General features: G+C 45.2%; 1 protein-coding gene and 1 pseudogene across 1 annotated transcript in view; both read left to right on the top strand.

Annotated features, from left to right (window-relative positions):
• A2ML1 (alpha-2-macroglobulin like 1) overlaps positions 1-5,074 on the top strand; it is a 166,173-nt gene extending 161,099 nt beyond the window's left edge. The window contains exons 35-36 of the mRNA XM_058168000.1: positions 2,351-2,392; positions 4,991-5,074. Of these exons, the coding sequence (XP_058023983.1) occupies positions 2,351-2,392; positions 4,991-5,040 (92 nt within the window). The 3' untranslated portion in view covers positions 5,041-5,074. The remainder of the gene's footprint in view (positions 1-2,350; positions 2,393-4,990) is intronic.
• A 9,246-nt stretch (positions 5,075-14,320) lies between these two features.
• On the top strand, positions 14,321-15,100 carry LOC131190653 (uncharacterized protein K02A2.6-like; annotated as a pseudogene).
• The last annotated feature ends 3,901 nt before the right edge of the window (positions 15,101-19,001 follow it).

The raw sequence follows: 19,001 nt of genomic DNA, 5'->3' as shown, positions 1-19,001 counted from the left end.
GTCAGAGGTCGCAAAGGCATGACACGGTCCAAGGCCCCAGCCGCGGCCCGCTCCCAGGCCGCGACTAGTTCCTCAGTCGTGCCGTGGGCCAGATCCTCAGGGAATGGCCCAAGCTCCGTCAGGAACCTCTCAGGGTCCATCAGGCGCCTGGGATGGAACCACCGTATAGGTTCCGTCTCCCTGCGATGGTGGATGGCGGTTAAACTTAGGTCTTGTTGAAGGCGACAGAGTTCCAAGTTTTCTAAGCCTAGGATTTCAAGTCTAGTGGGATAAGGTATTTTGTTGTTTTCAGAGGAATGGAGAATTCTTCTTGTAAAATATTTCTGGATACGTTCAATTGTATTGATGTCAGAAATGTGGTGAGGGTTCCAGACAGGCGAGCTGTATTCTAGAATTGGTCTAGCAAATGATTTATATGCTCTGGTTAGTAGTATAGTGTTTTTGGAAAAGAAGCTACGCAAGATTAGGTTTACAACTCTTAGAGCCTTTTTTGCTATGTAGTTGCAGTGGGCTTTGGCACTTAGATCATTTGATATGAAAACTCCAAGGTCTTTAACAGGGTGGGGGTCATATGTAAGGTAATGTCCATCAAGTATGTACTTAGTGTTTGGATTCTTTTTTCCAATATGTAAGACTGAGCATTTGCTGGTTGAGATTTGGAATTGCCATGTTTTAGACCAAGCGGTTAGATGATCAAGGTCTTTTTGAATGGTAGATGTATTGTCTGTGGTGTTAAATAGTTTGACATCGTCAGCAAAGAGAACACAATTACTTGAGATATGGTCACAAAGATCATTAATGTATAGTATGAAGAGTGTTGGTCCGAGAACGCTGTCTTGAGGAATGCCATTCTTGACAGGAATAGGATTTGATAGAGCATTGCCAATTTTGACCACTTGTTGTCTGTTAGACAGAAAAACAGATATCCATTTGTGAAGGGATCCTGAAATGCCATAGGATTTTAATTTTAGGAGAAGTTTATCGTGTACTACATGTTTACTGGACCCGTGTCCTTCCTGGCTAGTGCTGGCTGCTCAGGAAGTGACATGAGGCTGGCTCCAGGGGATTATAAATGCTTCTTTGGTTGAAGGGGTTTTCCCCGCCGCCTTGAAAGAGGCGGTGGTGAGACCTCTCCTGAAGAAGCCTTCCCTGGACCCAGCTATTTTGGGAAACTACCATCCAGTCTCCAACCTTCACTTTGTGGCGAAGGTTGTAGAGAGTGTGGTTGCGTGGCAGCTCCCCCGGCACCTGGAGGAAGCTGTCTATCTAGACCCGTTCCAGTCCGGCTTCCGACCCGGTTACAGCACGGAGACGGCTTTGGTCGCGTTGGTGGATGACCTCTGGAGGGCCAGGGACAGGGGTTGTTCCTCTGCCATGGTCCTATTAGATCTCTCAGTGGCTTTTGATACCATCGACCATGGTATCCTGCTGCGCCGGTTGGAGGGATTGGGAGTGGGAGGCACCGTTTATCGGTGGTTCTCCTCCTATCTCTCCGATCGGTCGCAGACGGTGTTGACAGGGGGGCAGAGGTCGTCCTGTAGGCGCCTCACTTGTGGGGTGCCCCAAGGGTCGATTCTCTCGCCTATCCTGTTCAACATCTATATGAAGCCGCTGGGTGAGGTCATCAGTGGTTTCGGGGTGAGTTATCATCTGTACGCTGATGATACTCAGCTGTACTTTTCCACTCCGGACCACCCCAACGAAGCGGTCGAAGTGAGCTAAAAACTTACTTATTTATTAAAGCGGGACTGACATAATAGTTTGATTTTAAACTGGGGTTTTATTAATATTTTTAAATATTTTAAATTTAATTTTAATCATCAGCCGTTTTGTAATTTTGCTATGTTTTAATTTGTTTTTAATTGTATATATTTTGTGTTTTATCCCTGGCTGTACACCGCCCTGAGTCCTTCGGGAGAAGGGCGGTATAAAAATTCAATAAATAATAATAATAATAAATAATAATACTACTGAGTCAAAAGCTTGCACCTTATTTTTTGTAATCACCAGAAGTGGTGGGCCTAATGGGATGGGGTCAGTTGTAGGAGGCTTGGCTGTTATAGATGTGTCTGTGATGGGGATTGTGGAGATGGCTGGCAATAGTTTTCTGGAATCTGGGAATGAATAAAATGCTAATTAGAATTAAAGATTTGGCTGGGCCACTTGGACACTTAAGCCCAACCACTGCTCAGTATGGGGATCCAAATTAAAGCAGACTTAATTGTAGCTGATATCCACAGATTTTGAGAATATACTTGAAAAATGTGTGGCCCACCAGGTACTGAAGAGCTCAAACTCCTGCAGGGGGCTTATTCACCTATTATTTTCTGTTTCTTTCACACGAACATAGGAGACAAATTGATTGCTGAATACAATGCTCCTTGTGGTGAAGGTAAGGAAGAAATACAGTTGTTCTTGGGTACTTTTCTAAACAGCATTAGCGGGATTGAACTTATAACAATAATTTAAAAATGCTATTAGCAGGTATACTTTGATTTCTTTCTAATTAGATGAGGAATAGAAGGGGAACTCATCAGATTTGCAGATGAAACAAGACTGGCAGGAATAGCCAACACCCCAGAAGACAAGCTCAGGATCCAAAAAGATCTTGACAAACTTGACCAATGGGCCCTATCCAACATTAGGTGAGACCAGGCTCAAAAACAGTAACTGTGAGAGGGATCTTGGAGTCCTAGTGGATGATCAATTCAATATGATCCAGCAGTGTGCAGCAGCAGCCAAAAAGCTAATACAATCCTGGGTTGTATAAACAGAGGCATAGAATCAAGATCACATGAAGTACTAGAACCATTTTATAAAACCCTCATAAGACCACACCTGGAATACTGCAACCAATTTTGGTCACTATACTACAAAAAAGATGTTACGATCTTGGAAAAGTTCAGTGAAGAGCAACTAGGATGATCAAAGGCCTGGAGACTAAAACACAAAGAATGGCTGCAGATTTGGGTTTGGCTAGTCTAAAGAAAAAAAGAATTAGGGGTGAAAAATCTAACAGACACTGAACAGAGATGGGCTATCTGGGAGAAAGAGGCATATGCAGTGCGATTGGCTCTCCTTACCTAGAGACATTTCCTAGAGGGGAACAAAACCCCTTTCGAAATGTGGACTGATTATTAGAGTCTGGGGGCTTTTAAAACCCTGCAAAAACTCCCCCCAAAACAAGTGCGCTGGGCTCATATATTTTAAATGTTTCGACTACAGTCTCAAATATTTTCCTGGGAGAAAACATTTTCTAGCAGATGCGCTGTCCAGAAAACCACAGTATAATAGTGAAAAGCCCGAGGTGATCAAACCTCTGCTCCCAGCTGGTGGCCAAGGTGATAACCAGGGCACAAGCTAAAAAAGACTTCCTAGCAGACAATGCCACCATTCAGGCATTCAAACAAGCACTACTAAATGAAGAATGGTTCCAAGCCATAAAAATTCCTGTTTAATTAGAGATGACTAGGCTTTGTTGAGGGATAAATTGTATGTTCCAGCAAGCCAGAAGCTGCCTCTCTTGAAAGTATGACATAATTCCAAACTGGCTGACCACTTCAGCTTCATGAAAACCCTGCACCTTATTAAAAGACAGTTCTGGTGGCCATCCCTCTAGAAGGATATAGGAAGGTACGTTGCCAGTTGCCCTGTCTGTGCAGAGGAAAAAGGAGGCAGGGAAAACCCCTGGGACTCTTACAAATTGTAGCTGAGCCTTTAGCACCCTGGAGAGAAATCTCTATGGATTTTATTGTAAAGCTGCCTGAAAGGGGGGGGGAGATACTGTCATTTGGGTCATAACGGATCTATTTTCCAAGCAGGTCCATTTTATCTCCTGCCAAAAAATCCCCACTGCCAGGACACTTGCAAAAATGTTCCTGTAACACATTTATTGTCTGCATGGGGCCCTACAAAGGATAATATCTGATCGGGGGGTTCAGTTCACTTCAAAGTTCTAGAAAGCTTTTTTGGGCCTTTTAGGTACTGGACATCAGGTCCAAGTCATCATCCGGCCACTAACGGTGGATCAGAAAGGACCAACAGCATTCTAGAGCAATATTTGAGATGTTTTATTAACTATCAACAAGACTGACCTCCTGCCCTTTGCAAAGGTTGCATCCATTAACTCTGTGCATTCTAACACTGGATTCACCCTGTTCCAAGTTGCAAGGAACAGGATTTCACCTCAATGCCAGAGCTCCCAGTAGAGGAGCCAACCATATCAGTGGTGGGTTGTCCCCAGTGTTCCCAGTTCAGTCCAGTTCTTGTGAACCGGTAGTAAAACTGGCAGGAGGCTCCGCCCACCTGCCTAAATGTCACTATGGACAATCTGTGCATGCGCAGAAGCACGCATGCACTCCCGTTGCAAACCGGTAGTAAAGGTAAGTAGAACCCACCCCTGAACCATACCCTTCCTTAAGGAGTAGGTACAACAACTGCAAAACACCTGGCCTGTAGTAAGATTGGCTCTGAGTGAGGCTAAAGCCGCTTATAAAGTTCAAGCTGACAAAAAAAAAAGAATGGAGCAAAAAACCTTTTAAAATAGGGGTAAGTTCTATTTATCCACCAAGTTCCTACAGTCCATCCAGTCCTCCAAAAAGTTGGGACCTAAATTCATAGGACCTTCCCCTATAACTAGGATCATTAACCCAGTGACAGTGGAATTACTCCTCCCCAAAACATTTAGGCAAGTCCATCCAGCCTGCTGAAGCCAGAAATTACCTCACTCCTAAGGCCACCTTGCAGACATTCCTCCAATCCAACCCCTATTGTGATCGAGGGGGAACAACACTTTGAGATTAAGGAAATCCTATACTCATCATGGCTCCACACAGTATCTCGTAGTCTGGAAGCATTTACCCGCCTCCCAGAATTAGTGGGTTGCTAAAAAACATGTTAGGGCCCCCACATTACTGAAAAAGTTCTACTTGCAGTACCCTGACAAACCCAAATAACTCACTATGTTGTTTCTCTTGTGCTTTCTTTACAGGTGGACCCCTCATTTTTCTAGAGGGACAGCATGTCAGATCCCTATCGTGATACTGCTATTTCTCTGGGGAAGGGGGCCTGTATCATTTATTCACTTAATACCTTCTTCCTGTTTCCAACACATCCTGTAATCCCTTAGTTTATAACACTAGCTCTGACACTTATCTGCTCTGTGCTTTGATTTACCTTTGGGGAATGTGTAAGGTGGTGGGGAGGGCCATCTGTTTTGTCTCAGTTCTGAAGCCTCCTGAAGCACCTGGGAACAGTCCCTTATCTCCTTCCCAGGATGACCTTTTTCACAACATCTTCACATCTGTGGATTGGCTCATTCAACATCGGACTGAGGGGATGGGTTTCTAACTCCTTTATCCTAAGAGAATTACCTAAGGGGACCTTAGAGTCTGCTTTGCTTTTGTCTTGCAATCACTTCCTTTCAATAAAAGATTCCTTTTGAAATGCTGCTATCTCAAGAGTCTGTATTTTCTTGAATGGGGAGTAGGGGCAGGACCTTACACATGATAGCCATATTCCAGTATTTGTGGGGCTGCCACAAAGAAGAGGGGGTCAAATTCTACAAAGCACCAGAAGGCAGGACAATACACAATGGTTGGAAACTAACAGAAGAGAGAAGCAACCTGGAATTAAGGAGAAAATTCCTAACAGTGAGGACAATTAACCAGTGGAATAGCTTGCCTTCAGAAATCATGGGCGCTCCATCACTGGATGTTTTTAAGAAGAAACTAAACAGCCACTTATCTGAAATGGTATAGGTTCTCCTGCTTGAGCAGGTGGCTGGACTAGAAGACCTCCAAGATACCTTCTAGCTCCAATTTCTATTCTATTCCTATTCCTATTCCCATTCCCATTCCCATTCCCATTCCCATTCCATTCCGTATTCCATTCCATTCCATTCCATTCCATTCCATTCCATTCCATTCTATTCTATTCTATTCTATTCTATTCTATTCCACTCCACTCTACAGCTGCGTGTCAGGAACGAGGATGCCAGTAGTTCATCTTTAACTGTTCTTCTGTGTATCCGTTTGGTGCAAAGGAACAGTTGTGATTAAAAAAGAGTGCATGTGTATACTTTCTAATTGCTTGATTTCACCTAACGCTATTGCAGATATGACAATATCTTTGGGGAGATTGCTCTTCACATTCTTGCTTATTGTGTCTTGTTTTTTTTGTATATCTCACAGAAACAACAATTGTCTTTTAAGGGAATACTGGAAGTGCTGGAGCAGATCTTCCATCTTTGTAATTGTTGCTTTTGAAGTAAAACAATGGGTCTGAGCCCCACATTTTTTTCTGTCTATTTGAACAACAGTTCTCCAAATACAGCTGGAGCTCACTAATTTCCCCTCCTGCCTCTGATCCCCATCCAAATCACTCCCTGCATTATCACCTGTTGCTCCAGAAATTTCCCCAACTTCTGGGTGATCATGGAAGGGTTGAAATAATAAAGGAAATTAGAAACATACACGATCATGTACCTTCCAGTCATGTTTAGAAGATATAGAGATGCTGTCATTTCTCCAAATACATGACTTTTTTAAAATCTTAGTTTCACACCTTACAACACAGAGATACAAATTTTGATAGCATTTATGAAAGCAAGTTTTGAGACAGAAATTAATATGTGAAAGGATAGGGAAAGTAACTAGCTCAGATTCCACACTTGTCTCCTTCACCCCAAGATTGCATCACCAAGTTTCAGCAGCACAATGTTTCCTTGCCTGCTTTTTAATGGAAAAAACAGGAGTGGAAATGTGAGCAAGGGATTTCCCAGAGGCTTTCCACTTTCCTGTCCCTCCCCAAATGCAATCACTGAGAATAGAAGAAAGATTCAGATAATGAATAAGATTAGACATCTCAGTTTAAAATAGGCATTCAGAAAATTATTTAATCTGAGAAAGAAGCTACTGAAGAATTCAGGATTGCTATGAAATTTAAATAAATATGCAAATATACTGTTTTTATATGAATTTCAAGGATTGCTATTTTCTTGAATAGGATGATTTTAGTAGGGGAGAGGCTTTTGCTCTGCAGGAACCGTGTCACTGAAGAATTTGGCAGAATGGAATACTTTCCTGTTAAACTTTGTGTAGATCCCTACACAATGTCAGGGTTCCAAGTAATATCCCCAACGAAATATTCCGAGGCTTTAAATTCCTCAAAGTTCCATTTTATTAGAGTTTTTAAAGCTAATTTTTATTAGAGATGTCATATTGGCACATCTGGGAAAACCCGAATCTGAAAGCTTCCAGGTTTTCCCCACCCAAAGGAAAGTCCAAGTCCTTGCCCAGCACCCACATGTCCACCACATGGTCCAATCAAAGCACTGTCCCAACTGGAGATGCCTCCCAGTCACATCCCTCCAGGTGCAGGGCAAGATGTCCTTGACTCTCTGAGAAAGGAACGTTGTTTATGACTATATATCACCCGCTCCATACAATCCCCCCTCCCAGTTTCCCACAGCATTAAATGTGGCAGGCCTGAAGAATCAATGCAAAAGATGGCTTCCAGGTCTGACACACAGTATGATTAAAACATGGTGTTGCATATTGAAGAATAATGGGTGATTTCATGCATGCTGCGACAGATTCTGGAACATTAAAAGGAAATGTAGGGAAATGTGTGCTACAAGCAAGCTCTCTATATACAGCAGCCTATTGCCCAGAACATTCACGCACAATAAATTGGAGATGGTGGTTTCCTCATGCTATGCTGTAGCTACATCCTTCATAGCGGTTTCTGCATAATTGGTCTAATTGGTTTCCAAAAATTTTCCTGTGTTTTCATTCTATAATTTTGCCTACGTTTGTCAGAGTCCCCTGTTTCAGCATGCTAAACTTTATTCTAACAACTGAGAGCAGACCTTCTCATAGAGGGACAATGGCAGAAGGGTTCAATCACATCAATAGATACTATAATGACCAATCTGCTGGTTAGTGCTCAGTAGTGCTTTTACTTTGCAGGCCCTTAGCCTGAATATATGTAGAAGAAAGAAGGATCACTCTATGCACATACAAGTTCGGTTGTATGATAAAAGGAGGAGGGTTAAGCATGTCGTGGGAACCCCAAAAAGGGGTTAATTCATCCAATCAAATAACTTTAAACTGAATCCCAAATCAAGTCATGCACAGAATTGAATTAAACACATCTGACCAGTAAAGTGAACATCTCTATCCATTCCTGGATTCACAGAGTTCAAAGAAATGTGGAGGTCTCCTGGTGCAGTCCCTGTCCAAGGAACAAATCCTCATACCATCACATGAATGTCTCTGTGATTTACAGATTAACATAGTTGGAAGGGAACTTGTAGGTCATCTAGTCCATCTCCCCACCCAAGCAAAAGATCCTACACCATTTCTGAAAAACGGCAGTCCAATCTCTTCTTGAAAGCTTCCATAATATCTGAAGGAAAGCTGTTCCATTGGTTGATTGTTCTCACTGTCAGAAAATTTCTCCTTATTTCTAGGTTGAATCTCTCCTTGATCAGTTTCCATCCATTGTTCCTTGTCTGGCCTTCAGGTGCCTTGCAAAATAGCTTGACCCCTTCCTCTCTGTGGCAGTCCCTCAAATATTGATAGCATGATACTGCTATCATGTCTCCCCTGGTCCTTCTCTTCACTAGATTAGCCATGTGCAGTTCCTGTAACCGTTTTTCATGCTTTAGTCTCTAGTCCCCTAATCATCCTGGTTGCTCTTCTCTGCACTTTTTCTAGAGTCTCAACATCTTTTTTTATAGTGTGGTGATCAAAACTGGATGCATTATTCTAGGTGTGGTCTTATTAAGGCTTTATAGAGTGGTATTAGTACCTCACTTGATCTTGATTGTATCCCTCTGTTAATACAATTTAGGATTGTGTTGGCTTTTGTGGCTGCCACCGCACACTGCTAGCTCATTGGTTGTCCACTAAGACTCCAAGATCCCTCTCATAGTTATTGCTATTAAGTCTGGTTTCACCCAGTCTATATGTGTACTTTTGGTTTTTCTTGCCTAAGTGTAAGACTTTATTTTTCTCTACATTGAATTTCATTTTATTTATTTATTTATTTATTTATTTATTTATTTATTTATTTATTTATTTATTTATTTATTTATTTATTTTTGTCATAGAGAGAAAGATTGGAAACACCTGCACAATGGGCGGGCAGGGTGAGGAAAATTCTTTCAGATCTGCAGGGGGGGGGGTCCTGCTGATCTTCCTTTCCTTGGGGATGATTTATGTGAGAACAAAGCAAACCCATTTGGTCTAACTGTCAGATCCCTAAAAGTGATGATGCCATTCAATTGGGAGATGGGGGGGGGGCTTGGATTCGATGTATTAGCATTGCCTGTGTCAACAGATGTTTTACAACCTATATCCTGCCACCGAAGTGCCCTGAGATCTCCTTACCTTTGGGGAATGTTTATGACAACCATGTGGGCTGTTTCACTTTAAAGGATAATGGAGGATAGCAATGGTTCTCAGGGCAGCTGGTAAAGAAAACATCTTCACACTTGTGTATTGGCTAAAATCTGTATTCTGGCTAAAAGGAGGGGTCTCTACTGCTTTAATCCTACTTGTCTTGCCTAAGGGTATTCAGACATTGCTTTAAATCTGTTGCTGTCACTTCTGCTTAATAAAAGGTTCCTTTTGAAATATTCCGTTTCAAGAGTTTTTGCTTTCTTAAGTTAGGGGAAGAGGCAATCCTTACAAACTGCATATCTACATGCCATCAGAAAGTGGGTTGGGTGAGCTACTGCTTTGGTAGGTAGGAGCTCTGTGGCAGCCCTGCAGTGGAACAGACAGATGGAGGAGGGAGGGGAGATCACTCCTTCCTCCTGTTGAAAGGAAAATGAAGTCTTTCCCTTTAACTCTGGAAGGCAGAGTTTTCCCTTTTTGAATTCAAAACTCCCGGCTGGGAGATTACTTCGAAATGATTGGAGGTCAGCTGCGTGGAAGACAGAATTAGTTTATTGTTTATAGGAAAGCAGGCAAGAAACAAAAACATGCACAGTGTTCCGAGGCTAGCCTGATTAAACTGTAAAAAAACAAACCCCTTTTTTATATCCTAAAGAGTCTTTTTATTTTGTATGTGACCCTTTAAAGTCTTTTGAAATTCTTTTGATTTGGCATGTGAACCCTTTGATTTGTGTGTGTGATTGTTTTATGGTGTTTAAATCCTGCTTTTTGTGATTAGGTTTGGCAAACAAATAATTGTTTTATAGTCCAATCTCTGTTTTTCCTAGCCTTTGTAGTTGTTCGTTCCCTATAATTAATCAGTTTGCTATTATTGTGTTTTAGTGAATGCCTCCTTTTCTCATGTGCTTAAAGGTTCTAATTACTTTGGCTTGATTTCTTTATTTTTTTGGGGTGTTTGCTTTTTTTACTGTTTTCACAAGTTTATAGTTTTTGCCATCTATTTAATTTCTAGGGGCAGGGGGCGGGGTCTTAGCTAATTTTTGTAGGCTTTTTTCCATGTTCCAAGCCTGTTTGGATGTTGCAAGGACCTGTAATTTTTTGTCCTTCCTTTGTTGTGGAAAATAGAGTGGCTTCAGCTCTTAATGGCCCATTGACAAGGGTGGGGACTGAATCTCTGCCTGAGTTTCTACTTCTATTTTCTTTTAGGGAATTTTCCTGCCCTTTTAATTTCTTTTTCTTTTCCTAGACGAAGAGTGAATCATAACTTCCAACACTCCTTTGCGCCCTAAAAATTGCCCTGCACCAGGCAGGAGTAGATGAATGGAGGAGAAAGGAGCCATCTCCCCCTCCCTCCCACTGCAGGTCCACCATGGAATTCCTGCCCACCAATGCCACAGGGTGGCTGAGAGCAGTGCAGCCAGGAAGGCAAAGAACCATCGCAAGGCCAGGGTTGGTGAGAGTATGCCAGAAACACCTCCAGGCACCTGGAGAGACAGAATGAGAGGCAGCTTCCGTCCTTCCTCAGCTGATCCATGGGGCCATGATTAAGGGGCTGCACCTCCGTGAGGTGACTTGGGAAGGGAAGGAGCTGCCATTCCGCAGGGATCACTGCTTCTTGCAGACAGTACAACCCTCAAAGAAATTAGGGTCAAAATTTGTGGGACCATTTCCAATCACTAGGATTATCAACCCAGTTATAGTAGAATTAGCACTCCCCAAAACACTTAGACAAGGACACCTAGACTTTCACATTAGCCTGTTAAAAAGAGAAGTCACATCCTCACTTAGACTTCAAACCACTACACCACACACATCCATAATGGTTGAGGGTGAGCAACTGTAATGTATCTTTAAATATTTTGGCGGGAAACAAGCACGTTGCTGATTGGTTGAAGCCGCCGGTTAAACTGTATATAAGGAGAGGTTTTTCCCCAGCCCGGTTGCTGGGTTCACCATATAGTAAAGAGCTGTTGTCACTACCCTGGTCTCCTGCCTCGTTATTGCCCGAATCTAACACTGGCGACGAAGGTGGGATGTCGAGGTTAAGAGCACCAGGAACGAGCTGAACACACGAAAGAACCGAACCCAGCAAAGCTCAGGGCAGAATCGCAGCGATGGCCAGCTGCACTCCGCCCGCGCCGTTTGACCCATCCAGGGAGAAATGGGGAACGTACATGACCCGTTTCGAGAGCTTCCTGGAGGCAAATGAGCTGCAAGGAGTTCCAGACAACCGCAAAAGGGCATATTTCCTGAGCCACTGCGGTCCCGAGGTCATCGACATCGCGGAAGCCCTGGCAGAGCCAACGCCGGTACAATCGGTATCGTGGCAAACTCTGCAAAATCTCCTAAAGAACCATTTCGCGCCAACACCGTCCAAGTACGTACGGCGTTTTGAATTCGGAGAGCGCAGACAGCAAGAGGGCGAATCCATCAGCGAGTACATGGCTGCCCTGAGAAAAGCCTCCAAAGACTGTGGGTACCGAGATTTGGACGAGGAGCTACTAGAGCAACTCATCCGTGGGGGCAGAGACATGCGTTTGCGAGGCGGCTGCTATCAAAAGCAATCTAACGCTGGCAAACGCCTGGACGGCCAGAGCTCATGAGATGTCCACCCAAGCGGCGGAAACCCTACAAAAGCCACTCACGCCAACGGCGAGTGCAAAGAAACCCGGTGCACAACGAAGAAATCCAGACCGAATCAGACGGCGAGGATGAGGAAGGAGTTTGCCTCACCGAGAGAAGGGGCAAAGAAGACCGATGAATGCGGAAGTTGGAGGGCAACACCAGCGTCAACGATGCAAGTTCAAGGACGCTACATGTCGGCGGTGCGAGAAGAAGGGGCACCTGGCTCAAGTCTGTCGAGCACCCCAACCTTCCCGCCGAAAATTCAAATCGACCAATCAGAGCGCAGGATCGGCAAGGCGACCCGCGATTGGTCAAAACAGAAAGGGCGCGAATTCAAATAGAACGACCGTTGTAATAGGCCGTGCAGCAACCCGCGTCGAGAAGAAAATCTTCACCAGACCAAAGATAGAAGGAGTGCCGTGCCGACTAGAAGTGGACACAGGGTCAGCGATCACAATCATGTCCTGGGACACTTTTGCAAAAGCTTTGCCGAAAACCGCCAAACGCAAACTGCAAACACAACGGCTACGAGTGCACGACTACCAAGGGAATCGCATCCCTGTTCGAGGGACCACCTCCGTCCGCGTCGAGTACGGACCACACAAGAAGACCCTGCCCATCACGATAGTCGAAGGGACCCTGCCAAGTCTGTTGGGACTAGACTGGTTCCGTGCATTGGGCATGGGAGTGACTGGCATCTACAGAAGTGACTGTAACCTAAAAGACACACTCATGAACGAGTTCGAAGATGTCTTCAAGGACTGCCTGGGCAAGTACAAGGGGACCCCTATTTCCTTCAACTTAGACCCCCAGGTAGCCCCCATCAGGTTAAAGGCAAGGAGAGTCCCTTTTGCCCTTAAACCTAAGATTGACAAGGAGATAGACAAGCTCATAAATCAGGGGATTCTGGTGCCAGTCGATCACGCAAAGTGGGAGACGCCAATCGTCACCCCAGTGAAACCAGATGGGTCAGTTAGAATCTGCGCTGACTACAAGGCGACGTTAAACAAAGCCTTACAGAAAAGCGCTTACCCGGTTCCCGTGGTGCAACACTTGCTGCACTCGTTGGGGCAAGGGCAAGTCTTTGCAAAGTTAGACTTGGCTCAAGCCTACCAACAACTGCCCGTAGACGCCAACACAGCCGAAGCCCAAACGATTGTAACTCACAGAGGTGCTTTCAAGTGTACCTGATTACAATTTGGGGTGAGTGTGGCACCGGGGCTATTCCAAAATTTAATGGAACGACTTCTGCAAGGGCTCCCAGGGGTAGTCCCCTACTTCGATGATGTATTGATATCAGCCGAAAATTTAGAGGAATTGGGGGAGCGCTTGAGAAAAGTTCTGGGCATTTTCCGGTCAGCCGGTCTAAAGGTTAAAGTGAACAAATGCCAGATAGGGGTAGAATCCGTAGAGTTCTTGGGCTACAGAATAGACAAGAAGGGAATTCACCCCACTGAAAGCAAGGTCAAGGCAATAAGAAAGGCTCCAGCGCCCAAAAACAAAACAGAGCTACAGGCATTCCTGGGGCTAGTGAATTTTTACGCGGTTTTTTTAAAAAACAAGGCAACCGTTGCTGAGCCGCTGCATAAGCTTCTGGGAAAGAATACTGTTTGGTCTTGGGGAAAGTCGGAAGCTAGGGCTTTCGAAGCAGTAAAAAACCTACTCTCGAGCGATAGCTTACTGATCCAGTATCATAGCTCATTGCCATTATTATTGGTTTGCGATGCCTCCCCTTACGGGGTGGGGGCTGTGCTCAGCCACAGACTTCCAAACGGCACAGAAGCCCCAATAGCCTTCTACTCCAGAACGATGTCCTCGACAGAGAGGAACTATAGCCAGTTGGATAAAGAAGCGCTAGCCATTGTGTCAGGGGTAAAAAAGTTTCACGAATACGTTTTCGGTAGAGACTTTGAAATTGTTACAGACCATAGACCTCTGTTAGGGATACTGGCTGACATCGCCCAACGCCTGTGGCACTTTCGCCACGATTGACCCGATGGACTATCTTCTTAGCCGCTTATTCCTACAAGCTGCAGCATCGACCCGGAAAAGAGTTGGGGCATGCGGACGCCTTAAGCAGATGCCCACTACCAGGGGCGATCGAAGACCCCACTCCGGGGACACCCATCCTGCTAATTGACTCTCTGGACTCTGGCCCAGTCACATCTAAGGAGGTGGCTCGGGCATCATACCAGGACATTATTTTGAGGACTGTACTCGGTTGGGTACAAAGAGGGTGGCCCGCTGCGCCGGGCGAGCGTTTTAAAGAATTTGTAAAAAAACGGGGGGAACTTTCGGCTCAAGGGGGGTGCCTGCTATGGGGGGATAGAGTGGTGATCCCAGAGAAATTAAGAAAAAGGGTGTTGGATCTCCTGCACGAGGGTCACCCAGGGATCGTTAGGATGAAGGGTCTAGCGAGAAGCTATGTGTGGTGGCCCTTAATGGACTCCGAAATTGCTGAAAGGGTAGGGAAATGCCAGGCCTGCCAAGAGTCCAGACCTCTACCCCCAACGGCCCCGGTTCGGGAATGGGAAAGACCCCAAGGGCCCTGGTCGAGAATCCACATTGATTTTGCCGGCCCCTTCCACGGCCAAACCTTCCTGGTAGTAGTCGATGCCTACTCCAAATGGCTGGAAATCATTCTCATGAGATCCATGACAGCCGAAGCCGTGATCTCAGTCCTACGGCACCTATTTGCAACACACGGGTTGCCTGACACATTGGTTTCCGATAACGGACCGCAATTCACGGCAACACAGTTTGAGGAATACTTGGCAGAAGAGGGCATCCGCCATGCCCTCTCGGCGCCTTTCCACCCTGCGACGAATGGCCTTGCAGAGCGTTTCGTCCGAAGCGCGAAAGAGGCATTGTCCAGACTCAAGCCAGGCGACTGGCAATCAAAGATAGATATTTTCCTAGCCGTCCAACACTGAACCCCCTGTGCCACCACCGGCAGAAGCCCTGCCGAATTACTAATGGGCCGAAAACTCAGGTGCCCACTAGACCGTTTAAATCCCAACTATACACCGGAGGGATACAAGGGGACTCGAAAAGACAAGGAATGGGTATAGGTGACCGGGTATGGGCACACAACTATGGTGAGGGCCCGACCTGGGTAGCAGGAAAAATTCTAAACATAACAGGTCCCAAATCATACTTGGTAGAGTTAACTGATGGCCGAGTATGGAGGCGACATATAGATCAATTGAGGAAACGGTTAGCCGGACAACCCGAGTCAGACGAAACAGGCCCTGACTATTCCATGTTTGAACCAACAGCTGACCTAAACCCGGGAAAATCGCAGGACTTAACTGAATTCCCGGAGGTCCAGCGACGCCCACAGGTTCCTGTAGAAAACAGCAGGGACAACTCGGAAAATAATCCAGGGCCGGATGGCCTAGAGGAGGAGCCGAGAGGAGCAAACAGCCCCTCCGGCCAACTCAACCCGCTCCCAGAGACTGTACTGCGCAGGTCCGAAAGAGTCAGGAGACGCCCAGTCTATTTACGTGATTACGTTGAAAAGTAATATGTAAATAAATGTAAATGTATGGGTAAAGTGTTTTCTGGGAGGGAAGGAGTGTAATGTATCTTTAAATATTTTGGCGGGAAACAAGCACGTTGCTGATTGGTTGAAGCCGCCGGTTAAACTGTATATAAGGAGAGGTTTTTCCCCAGCCCGGTTGCTGGGTTCACCATATAGTAAAGAGCTGTTGTCACTACCCTGGTCTCCTGCCTCGTTATTGCCCGAATCTAACAGCAACATTTTGAAATCAAAGACATCCTTGATTCCAGAATCACCTTCTTTGGAATGAAATAAGGAGGAAGGGCCAGTCTGCTTTCTGTCAGGCCCTGCCTCTCCTCCTTTCCCAAGAAAGTATAGACTCTTGAAATGTGGTATTTCAAAAGGAATCTTTTGTTGAGAAGAAGTGATAGCAGGACAGGTGAAGCAGACTCTAAATTCCCTCCCAAACTATAGTTAGAAATAGGGCTTTAGAATCCCTCCCTCCAGTCCGAATGTGCTTTCAGCCAATCCACAGGTTTGAAGATGTTCTCGGTAAAGGTCGTCCTTCCACTTTCAACAAACTGAAACAATCCACATGGCCCTTCCTCCTCATTTCATTCCAAAGAAAGTGAGAATGCTGCAGGGTGTTTAGGTGCCAGGAAAAGGTTATAAAAATACAGCTTATCCCCATGGTCCCCCCTCTCTCCATTTGAATGGCAGTATCATGTTAGGGATCTGACACCTACCCAGATTTTGTGGCTCCCGGTGTTTTCTTTTCTATGGGAAACAGGTATCTCTCTCTGTGTGAGTCTCTTTCTTTCTCTCTCTTTCTCCCTCCCTCCCTCTCATCTCTCTTTCTCTCTCTCATCTCTCTCTCATCTCTCTTTCTCTCCCTCCCTCTCCCTCCCTCTCATCTCTCTCCCCTTCTCTCATCTCTCTCTCTCTCTTTCGCTCCCTTTCTCCCTCTATCCCTCCCTCTCCCTCCCTCCCTCATCTCTCTCTTTGTCTCTCTTTCTCCCTCCCTCTCTCTCCCTCTCTCATTTGTTTCCTTTTTCCTGTTTTCATTTCTATGGGAAACAGGTATAAATCTCTCTCTTTCTCCCTCTCATCTCCCCCTCTCTCTTTCTCACTTTCTTCCTCTTCCTCTCCCTCTCCCTCCCTCTCCCATCTCTCTTTCTCTCTCTCCCTCTCCCTCTCATATTTCTCCCTCCCTCTCTCCCTCCCTCTCTCCTTTCTCCCCCCTCTCTCATCTCTTTCTCTCCTCTTTCTCCCTTTCTCCCTGTCCCCCTCTCCCTCCCTCCCTCCCTCTCTCCATCATCCCCTCTCTTTTTTCTACCTCTACCTCATATGTTTCCCTCTTTTCCCTCACTCTTTCTTTCCCTCCAGCTGTCTCTCATTTCTCTCTCTCTCCCTCTCTCCCCTTCTCTCTCTCTCAATTGTTTCTCTCTTTTTCCTCTCTCTCATTCTCTTCCTCCATCATTTTCTCATTTCTCTTCCTTCCTTTTTTCCTTCCTTCCTCCCTCCTCTCCCTTTCTCTCCCTTCCTTCCTTCCTTCTCCCTCCCTTCTCTTTCTCTCCTCCCTTCCTCTCCCTCCCTCCCATTCTCTTTCTCTCTCCTCCTCCTTCTTTCTCTTCTTCCTTCTTCTTCCTTCCTTCTCTTTCTCTCCGTCCCTCCCTCCTCTTTCTCTTCCTTCCTCCTCCCTCCTCCTCCCTCCCTTCTCTTTCTCTCCTCCTCCTTCTTTCTCTCTTCCATCCTCCTCCCTCCTCTTTCTCTCCTTCCTTCTTCCTTCCTCCCTCCCTCCCTCCTTTCTTTATCTCCCTTACTCCTTCCTTCTTGTTCTCCTTTTATCCCTCCCTCCCTTCTCTTTCTCTCCTTCCTCCTCCTTCTTTCCCTCCCATTCCCTCCCTTCCTCCCTTCTCTTTCTCTCCTCCTTCCTCTCTTCCTCTCTTCCTCCCTCCCTTCTCTTTCTCCCTTCCTCCCTTCTTTCTCCCTTCCTTCCTCTCTTCCTCTCTTCCTCCCTTCTCTTTCTCTCCCTTCCTCCCTCCCTCCCTCCCTCCCATTCTCTCTCCCTTCCATCTCTTTATCTCCCTTCCTTCCTTCCTTCTTTCCTCCCTTCCTCCCTCCCTCCCTCCCTTCTCTTTCTCTCCTCGCTCCCTCCCTCCCTTCCATCCAGTGAGGTGAGCAGTGGGCCACTGTGCAGTGCAGGAGAGCCCGGGCTGCGCAGGGGAGCCAGAGCTCTTCCCTCCTTGCATCTGGTGGCGGCAGCTCCTCCTCCCCATTCCCCTTCTTTCTGAGCCAACACAAAGAAGGCCACGGCTGGTGCTGAGGTGCCTGCAAAGGACATGGAATCGCAAAAAGCAGCCTGTCACAGGCAGTGCGGAGAAAATGCTACCATCATCCTTACTGATTTCTTATGATATATTGTCTTAATCATATTAATACTTTTTTCTCCAAAAGCCATAACTTTTAGTTGCATCAGCATAAATTGCCAATTCACGTTGTCAAAGGCCTTCTGAGCATCAAGAAAAATCAAGGCCATTTATTTCCCTGGATGCGCTTCATAATATTCCATGTGTTCAAGATTATTCTCATATTGTCTTTAATTTGTCTCTTAGATAAGAATCCATTTTGTTCTGTATGTATAAACTCATTTAAGAATCTCTTTAGTCTTCCTGCTATAATTGAAGCAAATATTTTATAATCCACATTCAACAGAGAGATCGATCTGTAATTTTTTATCTGTTGCAAGTCTGCATCTTCTTTTGGTATAAGAGTAATATATGCCTCCATCCACGAAGTCGGTATTTTTGCCTCTATCAGCAGGTTGTTAAATACTTCCAACATCATATTACTTATAACATTTTGTAGAGTTTTATACAGTTCTGCTAGTAGACTATCTGGACCCGGTGTTTCACCATTCTTTTGCCCTTTAATAGCTTCTGTGAGTTCCATCATTGTTATTCTTTCCTCTAGTGCCTTTTTAAATGCCTCTGGTATTATAGATAATTCAGATTTTTCAAAATATTGTTTTGTTTTTTCTTCTGAGATTGTCTTTTTTTTTTTTTTTTTTTTTTTTTTTTTTTATTAGATTTTTATACCGCCCTTCTCCCGAAGGACTCAGGGCGGTGTACAGCCGAAATAAAATACAGAGTATATACAATTAAAAGAAATTAAAAGAAACTATTAATAAATGGCCGATAATTTAAAAATTAAAAAATTTACAAATGTTTAAAATCTCTAAAACCCCAATTTAAAATCACTATTTATGCCAGTCCTGCTTGAATAAATAAGTATGTTTTAGCTCACGACGGAAGGTCCGAAGATCAGGAACTTGGCGTAAGCCAGGGGAGTTCGTTCCAGGCGTCGGTGCTCCCACAGAAGGCCCTACCCTGGGAGCCGCCAGCCGACATTGTTTGGCGGGCGGCACCTGAGAAACCCTCTCTGTGAGCGTCTGGTCGATGGGAGGCATC

The sequence above is a fragment of the Ahaetulla prasina genome, chromosome 2 (assembly GCF_028640845.1).
Source record: "Ahaetulla prasina isolate Xishuangbanna chromosome 2, ASM2864084v1, whole genome shotgun sequence".
Taxonomy (NCBI): domain Eukaryota; kingdom Metazoa; phylum Chordata; class Lepidosauria; order Squamata; family Colubridae; genus Ahaetulla; species Ahaetulla prasina.
Note: the sequence above shows the minus strand (reverse complement) of the source record. Positions and strands in the feature narration are given on the sequence as shown.